Raw genomic sequence first — 19824 nt, 5'->3', positions numbered from 1 at the left:
CCCCCCCCCCCATTATACCTCCATAAACCATCTCTGAAAAAGAGCAGCTACTGCTGCATTATCTTCATATTTCACTGAACACATTAAATGAACAAAGAAGCCTACTGCCACGTGCATACAACACAAAAACACCCCCAGGTCATGCCCTGAAGATCTGTACTATGAATGAGGGTCAGCCCAAAATATTGCTAAACGTAGAAACTTGACAGTCCTTGGGAGGCTAAAAAAACGCACCCCTTTCTGCATAACCATTTCCCAGCCAAGTCTGCAAAAGTTATTGCCCCGAAGGTATTTTACTAGCCTGTTCATCCATACATCGCTCCATTAAGGCATACAAAAAGCTTCACAGAAAGTCTTTTCTGATCAGTACAAGCTAGCTAAGCTTGGCCACCAGGAAGACGTCCTGGCCATCAGAGGCAATTGGACATGACTATTTGCAAGTCTGAGACATTTAGATCAAGCTCACCTACAAAACTCATGTTGTGATTTACATCAGGAAAATCAAGAGTAAATGTATGCTTTCACATTGACAGTTCATCCAGGGAGAACAGAAAGGAATCCTGGTGCTACTCTGCAGGCTGCTAGGAAACCCTTTGCAACGGACGGTGCTTTTAGAAAAGGTCTACTTGCTCATAAAAATGAGCAACTAGAACATGGCAGGAAAAGGCGACACGAGTAACTCACCATCCTGCAATGCCACATAAGGTTACATTGTTAGCTCAGTTTCTCCAGAAGGCTCAGAACAAATCAGACTGCACTTTCTCCCCAAGAACAGGTGTCTTTAGTCTGCCCTTGAGCAGCGGAGACTGTGATCATGCCCACCTGAAGGAGAAAGCTTGCCCTCAGCATTGCCAGCAACATCTAAAGCAGTCTCTCTCGACTTTTTTACTGTTGAGAAATCCTTGAATCATTCTTCAGGCTTTGAGAAACCCCAGAGGTGCTGAGATTCTGCAGAATACGACTGGGAAGCAGAGCTGTGTCCATGCCCACCCAGGGCCCATCCCCTTCCCAATCACTCCAGGCCCATCACTGGCCATTTTATTTGGTAGGGTGGGGAAACAAGTCAACACGACCATATAGGGGCATATCACCCAATAAGTCATTAACCCATTTTTTAAAAAAATTATTAAAAATTAATTAAATCCCATCCTGTCAAAAAATCTCAGGGTTTCACGAAACCCTGGTTGAAAGAGCCTGAGTATTCTTTGCCATATTTATTTATTTATTACATTTCTATACCGCCCTCCCTCGCCATAGGCACCTAAGAGCCACAGCACACTGCAAAGAAGACTGCGTGTGCTATAAATATGTTCAATAGGCATATGCACTATAAACTACTGTTTTTTAAAAAACAGAAGGCAAAACAAAGACTCAGAAAGAAGACTCCCCAGTTGATGCCACCACGTGCAGCAGATGAAAATAGTTGATCAGGAAAGAATAACAATCTGGGCATGGGCAGCCCAAGCTTTATATGGGGCAGTGGGGGGGGGGGGGCAGGAGTCATGCCTACATATTTTTCCCCATCGAGGCCTCACATATGCACAAAGTGCATCAGTATGATGTATAGAGATCATGAAATACCTAGTTAACTATGCCCCGAGGAGACAGCAGACACATGTGAAATGAACCCAGGACTGGCAGCAGAACATGGAAGAGGTTTAACAAAATGAGTGTGCTAAAGCAAATTATTGCACACCATAGTGGACAGTGTGAAAGTGGTGCCTTAAAAGGCCTCCTGATACTTTTTTTAAAAACACAAAAAATTACTAGTTTGATGGGACAAACCTTCTTTGGCTTTAGGGACCAGGCCAAAATGTTAGGAACCAGAATTATTTTTCAGACTTCAGGGATTTTTATTTTAATGGCGATAGTTTCTAAATCATTGCTATTAAACAAAACTGTTTTATATAAGTAAGTCATTCACCAAATTTGCGAGGGATGGAGATCACCTCTGTCCCCCAATCTCCCCTGCCCCCTGCATTCCTCATCCGGGTCTCTCTTTCCTCAACCCTCCAACCAGCCACATGCCAAATCAGCTGGGCAGCTGAGGAGAGAGGCAGGAAGGCTGAAGTGGACAGTTATATCTCCTGTGCTTTCTTCTTAAAGCCTCTTGCTGCTGCCACCACCACCACTGAAAAGCTGGGGAGGAGGTAAGAAAGCCTGCCTCTCCCAGCCCCCCTCCCCCACATAACAACAGGTGGGTGGCAGCTGCAATATCAAACTCTTCAAGAAAGAACTTTGGAAAGAAGTTTCTGCTTCAACCTTCCCTGCTCACTGAAGCCCAGTTGACTGGGGGCTCGAAGTCTGAAGCCCTGCCACTGTACTCACTCTCATTCCCCCCTCTCTCACTGCCGCTCCAATCTCATATATACCTATCTCTTTCATAATCAGCATTTCTTCTTCTAATCAGCATCTAATCTCCTTTCTCAGCCAGCATTACTTTGTTGAAGCTACAAGGTAGGCTTGAGCGCTTTGGCGCGCTTCGGCCACTTTGGCGGCCATTTAAGCTCGAGGTGGCCAGCGCTGCAGTGCAGGGGGGAGGAGTGGGGCTGACGGCGGCGCACAACCCAGTGCTTGCATGCAGGTGCAGAGCTCTGCTCCTGCGTGCATGCGCCAACTGGTGTGCTGTCTCCGGCACCGCTCTTCCTCCCCATAACGCTGGCCGCTTCAGGCTTGAATGGCCACCAAAGCGGCTGAAGCGCACAAGCCTAATACAAGGTATGTGCAGGGCAGGCTTTGATTCTCTGGGTTTTTTGGGGAGGGGGCGGAGTTAAGCTTTAAAAAAAACTTTCAAAAAGATTTTTTTCCTGTGTATTTTCTTGGGTTCACAGAAAAATGTCTTATTTACATATGGCTCCAGAACTGATTTTTTTTCTTTTTTAATCCCTCTAGGCCAAGCTGGATTCTGGAGATTTTGAGAGGGGGGGGAATCACTTGGGCATGAAATTGGGGTCACTGTGGGTAGGCAGATAGTTGTGAAGTCCTGCATAGTGCAGGGGTTGGACTAGATGGCCCCGGAGGTCCCTTCCAACTCTATGATTCTATGATTCTACTCAATACTGGAGCCATTATAGAAAACAACACACTAAGAAATGAATTCATCCATTACCAATCACTGGTTAGGTTTACATACAAACAAGCAATGACAAGAACTTTGTGCACGTTTCTTTTTGTCTCATACAACAAAACTTTCTGGTGCAAAATGATAAATGAGCTCTATACAAATAAAAAGTATTTGCTTAAAAAGGGGGGCAGGATCAGAAAACCTTTTACATGCTCCACCACAAAGGAAGACGGTAGAATTCTCAGGTTACATTCTGCACGAACATGATTTGCCCCAACAGAATTAAAAAGACAAATAAATAGAAGACTCACCAAAATCTACCCTCGTTAATATGCACTGCATTGGATGGTCAGTTGTATGCCTTGTCGTTGTTGCACCACTTTCATAACAAGATGCACACAGATCGTAATCGTAGCAAATTAAACACTTGTATCTGCGACCTCGAAAATTTCCTTTTAAACATGCATCGCAGCTGACACCTGCAAAGAAAAACCCACAAAAAATTATTAATGCCAAATTATAACACATTTAATTAGTAGCTTTTCCTCTTGGTAATATCTACAGTTTTTAAAGTGACATTTTCTGCAATGTTATTGCTTTGTGCTTACCATGTCACCTTGACTCTCTGTTGGGAAAAGGATGGGGGTATAAATAATAAATAAGCTTGAATAGAGCAGCTAAAATTAATCTAAGAAAACATCCTATTTCACTTGCTCAACCAATATTTTATTCTTCAGTTCCCAAAACAGTACTATCCTTCTGCAAATAAGTATATGCTTAACAGCACCCAGATGCTTAACTCTTTAAAGTAGTTTTAGCCTATTTGCCTCAAAATATTGAAATCCACAAGTGTTTGATTACAAGCTATTGTGCAACAATGGCTAAAGTTGACGCATTTCACTATTTCAGGATCTATCCATGGAGGGTATTCCTACATTCAAATGAAGTACACGAATAAAATGTCTAGTTCGTATGAGAAATTGTATGTCCAGAGTGCAAAGTCACATGCTGTACCTCAACATTAAATGTTTTTTCGCCCCCATTCCACTCTAATGAACTTGCTAGGAGCCATGGGCCCCAATTTGGATGATAAAGCAGCATATAAATGTTTTAAATAAAATAAACATGTGGGTTCTACACTGGTATTCACACCAATGTACAAAAAAAAGCATCCTCTGAAAAGTAACTGCTCATGGGCACGTCACATACACTTAGTCACAGAAACTCAAAAGATTACAGCCATGCATCAACAAGAAGATGGCAAACTCCAATAAGACCTATGCGGATGAAGAGCATGTGTTAAAGACTGTGTTTGTCCCATTAAGATCATGCCTTTAAGTCTGGAATACATTCAAAAGCTTTCTCCGCTCTGGAGGCAGAGGTCATCAGTGCCACAGTAACTCTCAAATCAATCTAACCAGCGTTATTCCAATGTTAGTGTCACAACCAGAGATATGGAGCAAGAAAAATCCACTGTTCCACAGTACCGACCGGGGGGGGGGGGGAGTGCATCATTCCTGTAAATCTTGCCCTCAAGTTTCATTCATTGCAATACTGGGAATTAAAATCTTCAAATCCTGATTTGTAAAGATATGAGTACAAAACTTTCCTTGGGAACTGATTTATTTAATAGCCAGCATACTCTTTAAATGTAGATTTTGCCAGTCTCATCTCAAGCACAACAAGATCGAACATATGTTATCTGAAGGTGCCTACAGAATAAAGGAGAGGATTGCGCTTAACCACAAGCTGAAAAAAAAAATTCAGTTCATAGACACTTGCACCAAACCAGCATGGTGTATTGGTTAGGAGTGGTGGCTTCTAATCTGGCAAGCTGAGTTTGATTCCCCGCTCCTCCACATGCAGCCAGTTGGGTGACCTTGGGCTCGTCACACCACTGATAGAGCTGTTCTGACTGAGCAGTAATATCAGGGTCCTCTCAGCCTCTCCTACCTCACAGGGTGTTTGTTGCGGGGAGAGGAAAGGGAAGGTGATGACACCCAGCTCTTCCTCCTGATGGACAGCTGCTCTGATTCTCCCCCAGAAGCATTAGCCAGCTGCCTGGAAGCAGTGACAAGGTGGCTCAAGCAGAATTGTCTGAAACTCAATCTTTCAAAGACAGAGATCCTATGGCTGGGCAGGAAGTGTCCAAGTGAGGAAGTACATCTACCCAACCTGGACAGCTATCAGTAGCTCACTCTGTCAAGAATCTGGGTGTGATTCTCAATGCCTCTCTCTCAATGGAGGCTCAGGTCATTAGAGTAGTGCAGCTGACATTCTGCCATCTTCACCAAGCCAAACTATTAGTGCCATATTTGGCCCTGAAACACCTAGCCATAGTGGTCCACACGACTGTCACCTCTAGAATTCTGCAACTCGCTCTATGCAGGCCTGCCCTTAACCTTGATCTGGATACAGCTGGTCCAGGATCCTCACAGCAATACCATGGAGGTCTGTGCTGGCTACCAAACCAATTCCGGATCAGACTTAAGGTTCTGGTAATCACCTTTAAGGCTATTAGCGGTTTTGACCCAATGTACCTGAGAGTGACCACTTTTCTGCCTACAACCCTCAAAGAGCTTTACGCTCTGCTACCTCCAAAAGCCTATCGATCCCTGACCCCAAGGAAAACTCACTTGACTTTAACCAGGGCCAGAGCTTTCTCTGTTCTGCCCCCCATCTGGTGGAATGATCTCCCAGAGGAGATCAGGGCCCTAATGGAACTATAGCAATTCCGCAGGCCCTGCATAAGGGAGCTTTTCCATCAGGTATTTGGTTGAGGTTGACCGGAACCACTCCTTCCTATGGTCCTCCCGAGCCTCCCTCCCATATAAATCATCACCTTTAAGTAAGTTTATCTAAAAGTCAAGGGTTGACACTCAATGCCAGAGTTACCATAGAGTATTGTAATCCCCATTAAAAAGGTAAAGGCATCCCCGGTGCAAGCACCGGGTCATGTCTGACCCTTGGGGTGACACCCTCTAGCGTTTTCATGGCAGACTCAATACAGGGTGGTTTGCCAGTGCCTTCCCCAGTCATTACCGTTTACCCCCCAGCAAGCTGGGTACTCATTTTACCGACCTCGGAAGGATGGAAGGCTGAGTCAACCTTGAGCCGGCTGCTGGGATTGAACTCCCAGCCTCATGGGCAAAGCTTTCAGATGGCTGCCTTACCACTCTGCGCCACAAGAGGCTCATGTAATCCCCATTAGAAGGCACCAAAACAGCCAAAGCTGGCAGGGTAACACCAGCTAGCAGAGTCAAGTCACAGAAAAATCTTAGTTTAACCAAAAAGCTAATCTGTGCCCCATACCATCTGCATTGAGCAGATCCTAGAATCATAGAATCATAGATTTGGAAGGGGCCATACAGGCCATCTAGTCCAACCCCCTGCTCAACGCAGGATTAGTCCTAGCATCCTAAAGCATCCAAGAAAAGTGTGTATCCAACCTTTGCTTGAAGACTGCCAGTGAGGGGGAGCTCACCACCTCCTTAGGCAGCCTATTCCACTGCTGAACTACTCTGACTGTGAGAAACAGCATCTTAATGTGAGAAACAGCATCCTCTGAGAAACAGCATCTTAATTTTCTAAAATAAATAAATAAACAGCAATATCTGTGTACATGTCACACACACCCTCCCCAAGAAAGCTAGGATAGCATTCAGACTGCCACACCAACCCAAAATGGAAGGTAGAAACATGGCAGCCATAAGGAGGTGTTGATCATAGCCACCAAGAGAGAGCTAAAGTTGTTCAGATAAAGTCAGTAGAAGATTCAAGTCAGAGCCACAGCAAGTAGGCAAGGGAATGAGGTTCCTGTCCTATAACACAGATTTACCTCCAGTTGGAAAATGCATTGATTAAAATGAAACATGTTACATCCGTAACAAATGTAATGTTAAATTTAAAACCATTATTACTATTTCTCTAAGTGAGCTCTAAAGCAGGGGTAGTCAACCTGTGGTCCTCCAGATGTACATTGACTACAATTCCCATGAATCTCTGTCAGCATTTGCTGGTAGGGGCTCATGGGGATTGTAGTCCATGCACATCTGGAGGACCACAAGTTGACTACCCCTGCTCTAAAGCACTACTAAAGCACCCAATCCAAAGCATGTCAAATTTCTCAGGACAAGGATAAATCTTCACATAACTGCTGACTCCCATGCTTAACAATCATCACCACCACCACTTAGAATAAAAAGGAAGCCATTTCAATCAACTAGTATACATCACAGTTGTTTCACCCACTGAAGGCACCTGAAACACAACTAAGATTTCAGAACTGATGCTTCTTCTCACCAACACAAGGCCAACCAAAAATGCAGGGCAGAACATTTTCCAGTGCTTTGTGTTTTATGTGGAAATGTATTTCCCTTTCGAAAGAGGCATTGTGCTGTAAAACTAAAACAAAGGATGTCTCTCATTGCCAACACTGTATTAGGTAAGCTTGGAAGTTTCAAAGTCATAATTCTGTGCTGGATCAACCAGCTTTTCTGCTGGTGAAGAAAAGAGGACTGGATCAACTCTGCCCACTCACAAAACTGTGGAGGACTATCAGAGCTTTGTAGACATGTAATAAGGAAAAGAATTAAACCAGGTAGAGTGAAAAAGCTGGTTGGAGCCAATCTGATTATTAGCTGATTATAGGTGATTATTGCTAGGAAACGTGTAAGTATACATGTAGATTTCATGAGTTGATTATTGGTAACCTGTTAAAATTATATTTACTGTTGGAATATATTGTTGTTACTGTTATTAATGTGTAATGTTCTATGTATCCCACAATGTTCCTATGTAAGCCGCCCTGGGCCGTATGGGAGGGCGATATAAAAATCCAAGAAAATAAAATAATAAATAAAAAAATAAAATAATTGATCTGTAACTGGGATGAGAATAAAGACAGAATTACATGTTTGCTTTTTTTTTAAATCAAGGTATGAATTCCTCTCATTGGCTTCACAGCTCAAACCAAACCAAAGCTAAAATAATTTATATGACTCTTCTGACATGGTGGAAGGGATTCTGTAATCGCCAATCTGATATGGAACTGACAAGTATTGCAAGTGATGCTGCAGAGAAGGACAGTGAACTGAAGGATCTTGTTCTGTTCAGGTCATCGTCCAATGTGCATTTTTTGACGTTGGTACCACTGAACCCAACCACTTTCACTCACCAGCTTAATCCAGAATTAGACAAATTTGTGACAATTGGGGCCGTGCCATAAGTAGGCCTGGAATCTGTTGGAGCATTTTTAGAATTCTGTAGCATCACAGTTCCACTAATCTGAGTCATGGGAATCGGGACTTTAAAGAAGCTTTGTGATGCAACCGTTTGTGTGGGCTGTCTCTAAAACAGCAGGTTTTGGCACCACTTCATTGCTTTGGTACCTGATGCATTTATGAAGACTGATGACTTCTTCATTCACTGAAGCCCAAACTGTAAGTGATGGCATCAGTCCCATTTGTTCACAACTCAGAAGCAAACACTGTAAGACAGGGGGATAGGGGGAGGTCACCTTTAAAAGGATGCGGAGGAGACAGCAGTGGGGCCGGAAAGTAGACCAATTTTCAGTCGTGGTAAGAATACCAAGCATGTTTATGATGTTTCAGATATATTCCTTCAATAACAATCATTTGAAAGAACTCCCATCGAGCAGTGTGGTATTATTAGTCAGATACTACACAGGGGTGGAGCACTAAGGCTGAAAGAACGACAGAACCGCTTTCCTGATGCGGAGCTTATCTTGGGAAAGCATCATGTATTGTCTTCTTTCAAATTACCTGGCTAAGCAACATTAATGAGGACAATCCCCCCGTCCCCAACACTGCCAGACCTTGTCCATTATTGATAAGCGGAATGTGAATGTGCATCAGTGACAGCTTCATAATAACTGGACTCCAAACCAGAGCCATGCCCACGCTTTCAACTAATGTTCCTTCATCTTAATGGCAGGCAATGCCTGAATGCTGCTTATCAGCCAATGACAGCAAAACTAGTTCCCTTGCCTTTCCAGTGAGCTCCTTGGAACATATTTCTACGGCTGCAATGTGACCAGATGCCCTTGAATTTCAGTTTGTCTCCCTCACCCCCTTGGCCCTTTTTACTCCACCAGTGGATTATTTAGATCACCAATAGAAATAGGACAGAATCACTGAGCACTATGCCACTGGAGGGTAGAAGTCTAGAGATAAAAATGGCTCATCCTAATTTTAAGTGATTAACACACTGCTTTCCTAAGACTTTCTGGTGTCTTTGTAACTTTCATGCATCCATTTTTTAAAAAGCTGACATTTTGGTATCCTCCGGAAAATCCAAAACACGCTGCCCATGGTACCTCCCCCCCCCCCCCCGCACAAGGTCTACTTCTGGTATTGGAATATGGCTGGGGGGTGAATAGGAGTTCATATATGAGTGGAGGTAGCTGTGGTGCTCCATTCTTAAAATCAAACCCTCATCAACTTTGCTTAAACAACAAAGCCTGCCACTTCATGTTTGAGCCTGAGAAAAACACCAAAAGGCTGTTTTGGTTTAATGATTTGCTGCTGAGCGGGCAAAAGCTTATGAGAACCCGAGCAGCCCTGTGGCAAAGCTGTGAGCCAGGAAGTCTCCATTCGAAGTTTACTTCTGCCGCAAAATCAGCGACTGGCTTTAGGCAGGCCTCTGTTTCTCAGTTCTCAAGTCTGCAGTACGGGGATAAAAATACTGACCTACCTTGTCTGGTAGTTGCAAGTTTCAAAGGTAACAAAGTGCTTCAAGCACTTTCTGTGTACAGAAATTCTGCACTTGAGTGGAATGAATTTTGGTTTATTTGGTGGGAGTGTAAGAATATGACTTATGGTGCTTTTTGTGTTTGAGAGCATGTTCTGTCCTGTGACGTCTTATCTGTTCCAAGCCTCAGTTGCAAGTCCTTCAGTAACTGAAATGCCAAAACTACTGTAAAGAATCTATTAGAATCAAGTGTGTACTCAACAGACATTTAATTGGTGAAAATATATTGGAGTTCGCATCAATATGTCCCTTACTGTATAAACAAAGCAACTGCACTTGCTAGAATTCCTCAGAACTGTGCTATCTACTTTTGAGAAGCATCGCTCCACAATTCAACAGGACTCCACTTGAAACAAATTGTTCCTTGCCTGAACAATTATGGAAATTTTTTGCACTGGAGGACGTGTGAAAATGCACCTCTAGAAGTGGTAGTGAAACTAAGGTGTAGCTTTCAACCAAAAATGATAGCAAAGGTTATACTACAGCTATTTAGATTTGGATCAGTATCTAAAATAATTTTATCCCTTACCACTTGTGTAAGCCTCTTCAGCATTCCCTCATCCAAGAAGGGCCTGCCTTTCTATCTTAGTTTCTCCACCTCAATCATGAACTGCTGGGCAAATATAGCCACGTTCCAAGAGGCTCAAGCCACAGACAATGAAAGGGCAAAACACCTTATTTATTGGTCTATGTCCTTTAAACTGGCACATTAATCAGCTTAAGCAATGGCTCTTCACCTTCAATTAAGTACCATCCACTAAATACGCAACATCATCAAATGCTGATGTTGCCACAAATAAAGGTTTTGGACAGAACAGCATTCTCCCAAAGTCATCTTTTATATATTGACTAGATTAATAGCCCGTTGTAGTCCGAAATACAACGGGCGCTAGCATTGGGGGAGGTCAGAGAAATGAGTGAGAGAAAGGAAAGTAGTTAAGATAAAAAGGAAGCAAGAATGGGAGGAAAAAGGAGGAAGACAGGAGAGAGAGTGAAATATGGGGAGAAAGAGAGGAGGAGAAAGGCAGGGAGAGAATGACATGGAAAGAGAGAAATGGAGAGAGAGAGAGGGAGAGAGAGAGAGAGCAATGCCCCCCACCCCCAGTGACCCAAGCAGGGGCAGGGAGAGTTGGAGAGGAGGTGGCATGTTTTCTTCGAGCAGGGGTGAGGGTTGGCATTTGTTGGAGGGAGGGTAGCCCCCGCAGGCAGTTCCTAGTGGCAGGAGAAGGCGTGGCTCGCCATCTCCAAGCCTGTCTTCTCTGCATGACTTGCCCTCTCCGTAGGCTGCTTGTCTTTGAGCAAAGTGAAAGCAAATTTCTCCTCCCATGCCTGGTGGTCTGTCTGCGTACCTGTCTTGTCCTGTGTGAGGTTTGTGTCTTTCTCTCTCTGTTGAAGTGAGCTGTGCCTATGTAGCTGGGTGAAAATCCCTGTCTCCCGGCAGCCCTCTCTTTCTCCTGCCCCCACCAGTAAGTGTCCCCTGGGTCTTAAAGCCCCGCGAGTTCTGCAGTTGGTGTAAATATGTCCTGCTCTCTCGCTTTCTGCGTGCAGCTCAGCCTTGTGCCTCTGAAGCAGGGTGAGTGTGTCATGCTGTGGATCTCTGGGCACGCATCTCTGCCTCGAGGGGGGGGGGATTCTAGCAGCCCTGCCTGTCTGGGAAGTCGGACAGCAGGGGCTGGGCATGGCTTTCCAAGAGAGTATCCCCCCCCCCCCGTCTCCTGGGTCTGACAGGCCATCCTCGGCAGGCGTGGGGCCACGTGCTTTCTGTCGCTGCGCACCTCCCCTGCCTGTGAAGCAGGGAAATAAACGGGCGTGAAAAGGGCCCTCCCTCGGCACGGAGCACACCTAAGGAGGGGGCGGGTGTGCTGTGGGAGCATGGGGAAGCTATCCCCAGGACTCTCCCCCCCCCCGGGAAGCAGCGTCTCTTGCCGCCTCAGGGCACCGGGCAGGGAGCCCCCGCCAGCCGCAGGAAGCACAGGCAGCCGGGCTGGAGGGCAGGAGAGAGCTGGTTGGTGGAGTGTTGAGCCGCTCAGCGCAGCTCCCCCGGCGCGGCTGGGGCAGCTTCGGACGTCGGGTGGGCAGGGTGGGCGGAGGCGCCGCTCCAGCGCGATGTCGAGGCTGCCACTTGCAGCTCGGTGGGACGGGGTGAGCTGAGCGTTCGCAGGCGGCATGGCTCCTCTCGCACGACTTCGGCAGCTTGTGGTGTCAGGTGGGCGGCGTCGCCGCTGCCCCACGGTGCTCAGGCTGGCTGTCCCGGCTCCGTGCAGACGGGGCGGGCGGCGGCTGCAGCGAGGCGCGGGGCATCTTGTGGCGGCGGGTGGTGGCGCAGGCTGCCGGGGGCTCCCTTGCGGCTGTCCTGGCATGTCGGAGGCGCTTTGCGCCTCTGACGCTCCAGGCCAGCCCCAGCAACTGCGAGCCGCGCTGTGCGCGGCTCGCAGTTGCTGGGGATGGGAATCGGAGGGACCAATCGGCAGGCGCTGCGCGCCTGCCAATTGATCCCTCCGATTGTCTGTCAGGAGGAAGGTTCCAATCCGGACCCTTCCTCATCACGGACACATCCCGCCCTAGAACCCCTTACCCTTTTATTTAGTCCGTGGCGCCCGCGGCGCCACGGGCGGTTTAAAGATGATGATGATATAGGATACATACATGAAACTAGCAACATCTACTGGGCCCCCAGAACCCCTCTTCCCGTTCAGTGATGCCCATTAAATGCATCAAGGGTCAATGCATTGGCCTATCTATGGGGTTACAGTTGATATGGGGTTGACATTCAATCATTACTGCTGTTATTGTTACTGTTGGTTGTTACTGTTACTGCTCCTATCACCACTACTACCGTCTGTATTACTGAATTTATATTGTACCTTTTCGTGTTTTCTGTAAACCACCTTGAGCCGCAAGGGGAGGGCAGTATATAAATATAAGAAAGAAAGAAAAAGAAATTCAGTTTTCACCTGAAAAATTGAGGATACCCTTACTTTGGGGTGGTCATAGATTGTACCTAAGGCATGCTCTTACTCTCACCAAGAAGGGACCGGGGATTATCCAAGGGGGAAAGTAGGCCCAGTTAATGCACTTGGCCAACCTGTGCTCTTAGCTCAGCTACAGAGCTTCTTGATTTCTACCATTTGTTAGGATCTATCTGTCAACCTCTTGCCACTGTCATTTTGTATGGTCATTTGCCAGGTATCAGTGATACTCATCACCATCAACACTGTGCCATGGGCGAGGGCACACTTGCATTTATTTCAATTGACACCCCTCACCAAAAACAAACTGCAATGAAGCAAACTTAAGACCTAATATATAAAAGACTTCTTAGAGTGGACAAGAGAAATCCACCTTTTTGAGACAAATTGTCAAAGTCCCTACTGATGTCCAGAGCACTATCAAAGCCAGCCTGATAGAAACGGGGAAGGGGGAACCTCACTGATCCATCAAACATGTCAAGGTGGTTTTGTCCCAGTCAGGGACCCTTCTCCTGCCACAGCCTCCTGGAAATAAAGGCTATTCGCTTGGCACTCAATTTTTTCAATTTCAGATACACCATCTTAACATTTGTATCATTATGGACTGAATCAAGGTTGCACAGCAAGCTTCTGCGACAGACTTGGGATTCAATCTTGGGCCTTCCAGATCCTTGTCCAACACTAACCACCATGCCACACTGATTCTGTATATAACCTATCCTGCTATTTAATCATAAGTCCTCATAATGGCTTTCAACACTCTTAAAATATAAATTTAACTTCTTCCTTTCCTTAGATTCCCAATATTTTAACCCCCACTGCGGAGTCAACGCTGTAATCCTTTCTAGGATGTTAGATATTTAATGTCCTGAGAGCCCTTTAACACTGAAGTCAGATAACACTTCATCTCTCATACTGGAATGGCAGTTTGGGTAGTGCCTTGCATCATTATGCTAGAAAGGTGGATAGAAGGAAGAAAAGAATCAGAAAGAAAAAAATCTGCAGGAGGGAGGGAAGAAAAAAAAGCAGGGATAGGTTAGGGGGGACAGCTAGCAGGGAGAGATGAAATCCCCCTCCAGCCACATGCATGACCCCCACCCCCCACTGCCAATTACTATTTCTGTTGTTGTTACTGTTAGGTGTTAAGTTGTGTCCAACCCATCGCGACCCCATGGACAATGATCCTCCAGGCCTTCCTGTCCTCTACCATTCCTCGAAGTCCATTTTAGTTCCCACCGACTGCTTCAGTGACTCCATCCAGCCACCTCATTCTCTGTCGCCCCCTTCTTCTTTTGCCCTCAATCGCTCCCAGCATTAGGCTCTTCTCCAGGGAGTCCTTCCTTCTCATGAGGTGGCCAAAGTATTTGAGTTTCATCTTCAGGATCTGTCCTTCTAAGGAGCAGTCAGGGCTGATCTCCTCTAGGACTGACCGGTTTGTTCGCTTTGCAGTCCAAGGGACTCTCAAGAGTCTTCTCCAACACCAGCACTAACTTGTTCAGTGTCGGGGTACTATTTCTAATTATGTCCAAAGACTGGCATGGTTTTACAATGTAAGGATTGTGTCAACAGTAAACCATATTCATACAAAACCTTAAACCGTTATGACCAGAGAATACTACACTGGCTAAGACCACAAGTAAGGACATCAAGAGCAATCTGCAATGGTAGCTCAGTACTACCATGGTAGCTCAAACTTTGAAATTAAAAAGAAATCTGTTTATAAACAGTCCAGTATAGGAGCATGCCTAGGGTTTTAAGCTTCATTTCTCAAAACACATTCTCTAAATGCATTTGCCTAGAAAGCAGCGAAGGAGGTGCTTTCAACTCTTGTCAAAAACTTTCTGTCAAAGAGGACCAAAACTGAGGTTTAGGATTCTTTGGTCCCTTTTCCCCCCCCTTCAATCAAATTAACTATTATCCCTTTTAATATAACCCACCTGATCTGAAGAAATATATTTACAATTCTACATTTTCAGTGCAGTCCTATACTTCCAGTGAAATCAATAGACTTAGACTATAGTAGCTCTGCATAAGACTGCACTATTAATCTCTTAGTAAGGATTGATGCAATTCAGGTCCTAATTTGATAAAGCCATAGAACACAACATAAAAAGGGGCACCTTCCAGCTTTCACAATTAAATTTCATGTATGATGAAGAAAAACATGGAAACCTAGATTGTTATTACTTATGTCAGATTTCTTTAATACGTCAATAAACTCTATGGAATTCTATGAGGCCATAAAGGCCCTGGCTATGCCGTCTGTCAATTTCATTTAGGATGGATGTCCTAGAACAAAGAAATCTGGCTTTGCCTATAGTGCTGTAACTTTGATACTTGATGGATAGGCAGATAGATAGATAGGCCTTTGTATACCCACTCATGTACATCAGAAGCACTGGCTGATACGTGCAGATCATCTGATATAGCATAGAAGGAAAGGATGGAGCTAAAAACATGATACTGAGTCTTGTCTATGCTTAGTAAGAGCTTAAATCTTTGGTGTTTCTCTTCCAAGTTTTCAGAATGGCTAAGTGGGCATGAGCTTTGACTCATGGAAGGCCAAGCTTAGCCCCCATCAGGACTGCAAGGGTTGATACTAGATTATTCTAACTTGTTCAGTGTCGGGGTATTTGTTTCCAGGCTCAGGTCAACGGTATTGATCCTTAAGAATCCTCATGAGTAGGACCAATGCACCTCAGGGATTGTCGCAATTATGTGACAAACTGGCCAACCCCCTTGGGTTCTCTTGAGAAGGGGGAAAGTAGGTTAAAAGTTTTAATTAATACTAACCCTGAAATTTTATCAGTAGCTTGTGAAATGGCAATCTTAATAATTTATTAATAGCGTTTGGAGATGCAGCTTAGGTGGTATAATTGAAAATAGTATGTCATAAATTCTGCCATAATTCCCTTAAATTCAGTTGTCATTCTCTTATCTGTTTTAGTATGTTTCTTTTAACAGTTTCATTTTGTACATAACTAGATTACCACATCTGCATTCATGCTCAAAATAATATCTGAAAACAAATGCCAGGCATTTTTAGATTACAGAAATTAGAGCATTCCAATGGGCACACCAATCAGAGTGGGTTACTTAAATGGTTTTGGAAAGAATGAGAATTAGATGATTCTTAATTTGTTAATAACAGTGAGAATTTTAAATGTTAAGAAACAAAACCCTAATGAATTACTCTCAATTGCCCACTGGATTAATAGATGATTGTCTGTAACAGGTCTTCTAAATTAGCAAATAATATTAGGTACAGAAGACAAGGGAAGCTGCAATCCAATTGGTATATCTGAATTTGGTCTGAAATGTATAAACTGTAGTGAGGTCCATTATATGGGAAAAATTAATTTAGCTGCCCAAATTGTCTAATTAGCAGCAGATGGATACTATGCTAAATTGTATCCCTCTTTTATGTTGTATGAACATTTACAATAAAAGCCATTAATAAAAAAATCCAAGAGAAGCATCTATAAAAGTGAAGGTTTACTGTCTCCCTTCTAAGTACCCGTTACTGTGCCTTGAAATGTTTGCTTTTATGATTAATTCAAGAAGGCACATCACTGATCACTACCACAGACTGAAAGCTTGCCGATATGCCATAGAAACAACAATATAAAACAGATGCCAATTTACTTAATAGGGGATGAAAGAAAATTCTAGTGCATCAGCAGTAAAAGGTTTTGTGTGGAACTAGCCGCATATCAACACTCTTCATAAGTCACAGAAAACTGGAAAGTACCAGAAAGGGCAGGGATGGGGGGGAAATGGGCAGCCAGTTTTTCAGATTTTACAGGCAGGAAAAAAAATGCTATTCAGATCTGATTTTGAGATGCAGCTACTAACAAAAACACAACATTAATGTCGCCGACATGAAACACACGCTGCAATTCTGAAAAGGTGGCTATCAGGGTTGGTAGGGGGTTGACCATCTCCTAATAGTGGCTGGAGATGCCTTGGCATTGCAACTGGTATCCAGGTAAAAGAGAAGAACTTGCAAACAGCCCGGCCCTGCAGAATCAGACAAATATTCTCCATGAATTTAACCCCCTTTTAAAGCTGATTATTCCAGTGGCCATCACTCATCCTCTGGCAGCAAATTCCACTTTATTTATGAAATTTTTAGGCTGTCCGTCTCCAGTAGTCTCGGGGCAGATTACATCATCAAAGGTATAAAACATATTGGATACAATAAATAAAACAAAACCATGCTAAAACTGTACTGCAAATATTTACTATAACCAGCTTCATTGGATGCTCTCAAGTATTTCAGGAGGGAGAAAAACTTCTCTTTACCAACTCTCTCCACCCCATGCATAATTCTATAAACCTCTGTCATGTTCCCCCTGAGTTGTCTCTTTTCAGTATGGTAAAGATGGGGGGGGGGGAGAAATAAGGTAGACATCCCAGACTCTACAGCCTTTCCTCATAGGGAAGTTGCTCCCGCTAATCACCTTGGTTGCCCTCCTCTGCACTTATTCCAGCTCTGCAATGTCCTTTGGGACAGTGGTCCCCAACCTTTTTGAGGCTGGGGACCGGCAGGGCAACTGCCGTCACGCATGCATGGCACTTTTGTTCATGCGCGATTTCGGCTGTGCATGGCGCATGCACGGCCTGGCCGCGCATGTGCAATGCATGGGCACGGCCCTGATTCCCTCTCCCCCCCTCCTGCAGTAAGAAGCTTCCCGGGCCGCAAGCTTGCAGCCTGGGAAGTTTTTTACTGCGGGGGGGGGAGAGGGAGCCGCAGCCCGGCACCATGGCCTTCGCGGCCCGGCACCGAGCCGCAGCCCCCGGGTTGGGGACCACTGCTTTGGGAGATACAGTGACCAGAACTGTACAGACCAGAACAGTCTACCAAATGAGGCTGTACCCCAGATCTCTACTGGGGGCATTACAATATTGGCCATTTTATTCTCAGTCCCTTTTCTAATAATCCCTAACAGAGTTTTCCTTTTTTGCCAGTGCAGCACACTGGATTACTGCTTTCATTGATCCATCCACTGCAACTTCTAGATCTTTTTCTTCTCAGCCTTCGCAATTTGAGACCCAATTAGCCTACACTTGAAGCTGGAATTTTTTGTCCGAATGTGCATCACCTAACACTTAACTTGATTGAACTTCATTTGACACATTGTCACCACTCAGTTGGGGGGGGGGGGCTTCTTGAAGCTTTTCCAATCAGCTCTGGTTTTCACCTCCTGAATAATTTGGTGTCCTCTGCAAACTTGGCCAGATCATTGATAAGCAGTATCAGCCCCAATACCAATCCTTGAGGGACCCCACTGCTTACTCCCTTCCATTGTGAAATCTGTCCGTTGATTCCTATTCTTTGCTCTCTATAAATTAATCAATTTTAATCTATAAGAGAATCCATCCTCTTACCCATGACTGCTAATTTTATTCAGGAGTCCTTGATAAAATACAAAAACCTTTTGAAAGTGCAGATATATAATGTCTATTGGGTCACTGTTGTCTACATGCTTGTTCACTTTCTCAAAGAACTCCAATAGGCTGGTGAGACAGCATTTATACCACAGTGCTAGGCTGGAGCAAAGACAGGCATGTGCATGCAACTGTTCCTCTTTGCTGGCCTAGATGCAGTATGGCCAGGGAGGAAGCACACAGCAGCACTCAGCTTTATCATAGAATCATAGAATCATAGAGTTGGAAGGGGCCATACAGGCCATCTAGTCCAACCCCCTGCTCAACGCAGGATTAGCCCTAAGCATCCTAAAGCATCCAAGAAAAGTGTGTATCCAACCTTTGCTTGAAGACTGCCAGTGAGGGGGAGCTCACCACCTCCTTAGGCAGCCTATTCCACTGCTGAACTACTCTGACTGTGAAAAACCTTTTCCTGATATCTAGCCTATATCGTTGTACTTGAAGTTTAAACCCATTACTGCGTGTCCTCTCCTTTGCGGCCAACAGAAACAGCATCCTGCCCTCCTCCAAGTGACAACCTTTCAAATACTTAAAGAGGGCTATCATGTCCCCTCTCAACCTCCTTTTCTCCAAGCTGAACATTCCCAAGTCCCTCAACATATCTTCATAGGGCTTGGTCACTTGGCCCCAGATCATCTTCGTCGCTCTCCTCTGTACCCTTTCAATTTTATCTACATCCTTCTTGAAGTGAGGCCTCCAGAACTGCACACAGTACTCCAAGTGTGGTCTGACCAGTGCCGTATACAATGGGACTATGACATCTTGTGATTTTGATGTGATGCCTCTGTTGATACAGCCCAAAATGGCATTTGCCTTTTTTACCGCTGCATCACACTGCCTGCTCATGTTTAGTTTACAATCCACAAGTACCCCAAGGTCTCGTTCACACACAGTGTTACCTAGAAGTGTATCCCCCATCCAGTAGGCATGCTTTTCATTTTTCTGACCCAGATGCAGAACTTTACACTTATCTTTATTAAATTGCATCTTGTTCTCATTTGCCCATTTTTCCATTGTGTTCAGATCTCGTTGAACTCTGTCTCTATCTTCCGGAGTATTTGCCAGTCCTCCCAATTTGGTGTCATCTTTATCCTGCAACCCAGGTACAATCTTACTAGTAATGAGATGTACAGCCAATATGCTCTGCCCTTTTCAACTGTGCTGCACCAAGGCCCAGCAGGGCAAGACCCTGCACTGCTGTGCTCTTCTATGTGGAAGAAGCATAAATATGGCAGCATCCAAGCAGCCCAACAGTGGTGCATCTGGCAATGAGAGCCGTGTGACCTGAGTGTAATGTGAAGAGAAACACAGATTTAGCAGTGCCCCACTTTATTCTGTGATGCTGGCTGCAGCCATACCCATGCTTCTCGCTGGCTGCAATACACCACCACTGGCACTGAGCCAGGCACCACTTTATCCCCCCCTCCCCTTCCCGTGGTAAGAGAATTAAATTTTAATTCAGATAAACTTAATTTTGAGACAAACTATCCAAGCGCAAAAGAAAACTCTACTGCATTGTGTGTTGGAAATGTAGTGAAGATAACTCTAGTAATGGCTGACTTTCAGAGC

At 44.8% G+C, this 19824-nt stretch overlaps 1 protein-coding gene and 1 long non-coding RNA gene across 3 annotated transcripts in view; one reads left to right on the top strand and one right to left on the bottom strand.

Moving 5' to 3' along the window:
• The window catches only part of KCMF1 (potassium channel modulatory factor 1), a 51300-nt gene that overhangs the window by 14955 nt on the left and 16521 nt on the right, over positions 1-19824 (bottom strand). For both annotated transcript variants that reach the window (XM_077345436.1, XM_077345435.1), the window contains exon 2: positions 3376-3543. In XM_077345436.1, coding sequence (XP_077201551.1) covers positions 3376-3543 — 168 coding nt within the window. The remainder of the gene's footprint in view (positions 1-3375; positions 3544-19824) is intronic.
• The window catches only part of LOC143841300 (uncharacterized), a 34558-nt gene continuing 23123 nt past the window's right edge, over positions 8390-19824 (top strand). Inside the window, exon 1 of the long non-coding RNA XR_013232659.1 lies at positions 8390-8505. This is a non-coding gene — a long non-coding RNA (uncharacterized LOC143841300). The remainder of the gene's footprint in view (positions 8506-19824) is intronic.

This window comes from Paroedura picta, chromosome 7 (assembly GCF_049243985.1).
Source record: "Paroedura picta isolate Pp20150507F chromosome 7, Ppicta_v3.0, whole genome shotgun sequence".
Lineage (NCBI taxonomy): Eukaryota > Metazoa > Chordata > Lepidosauria > Squamata > Gekkonidae > Paroedura > Paroedura picta.
Note: the sequence above shows the minus strand (reverse complement) of the source record. Positions and strands in the feature narration are given on the sequence as shown.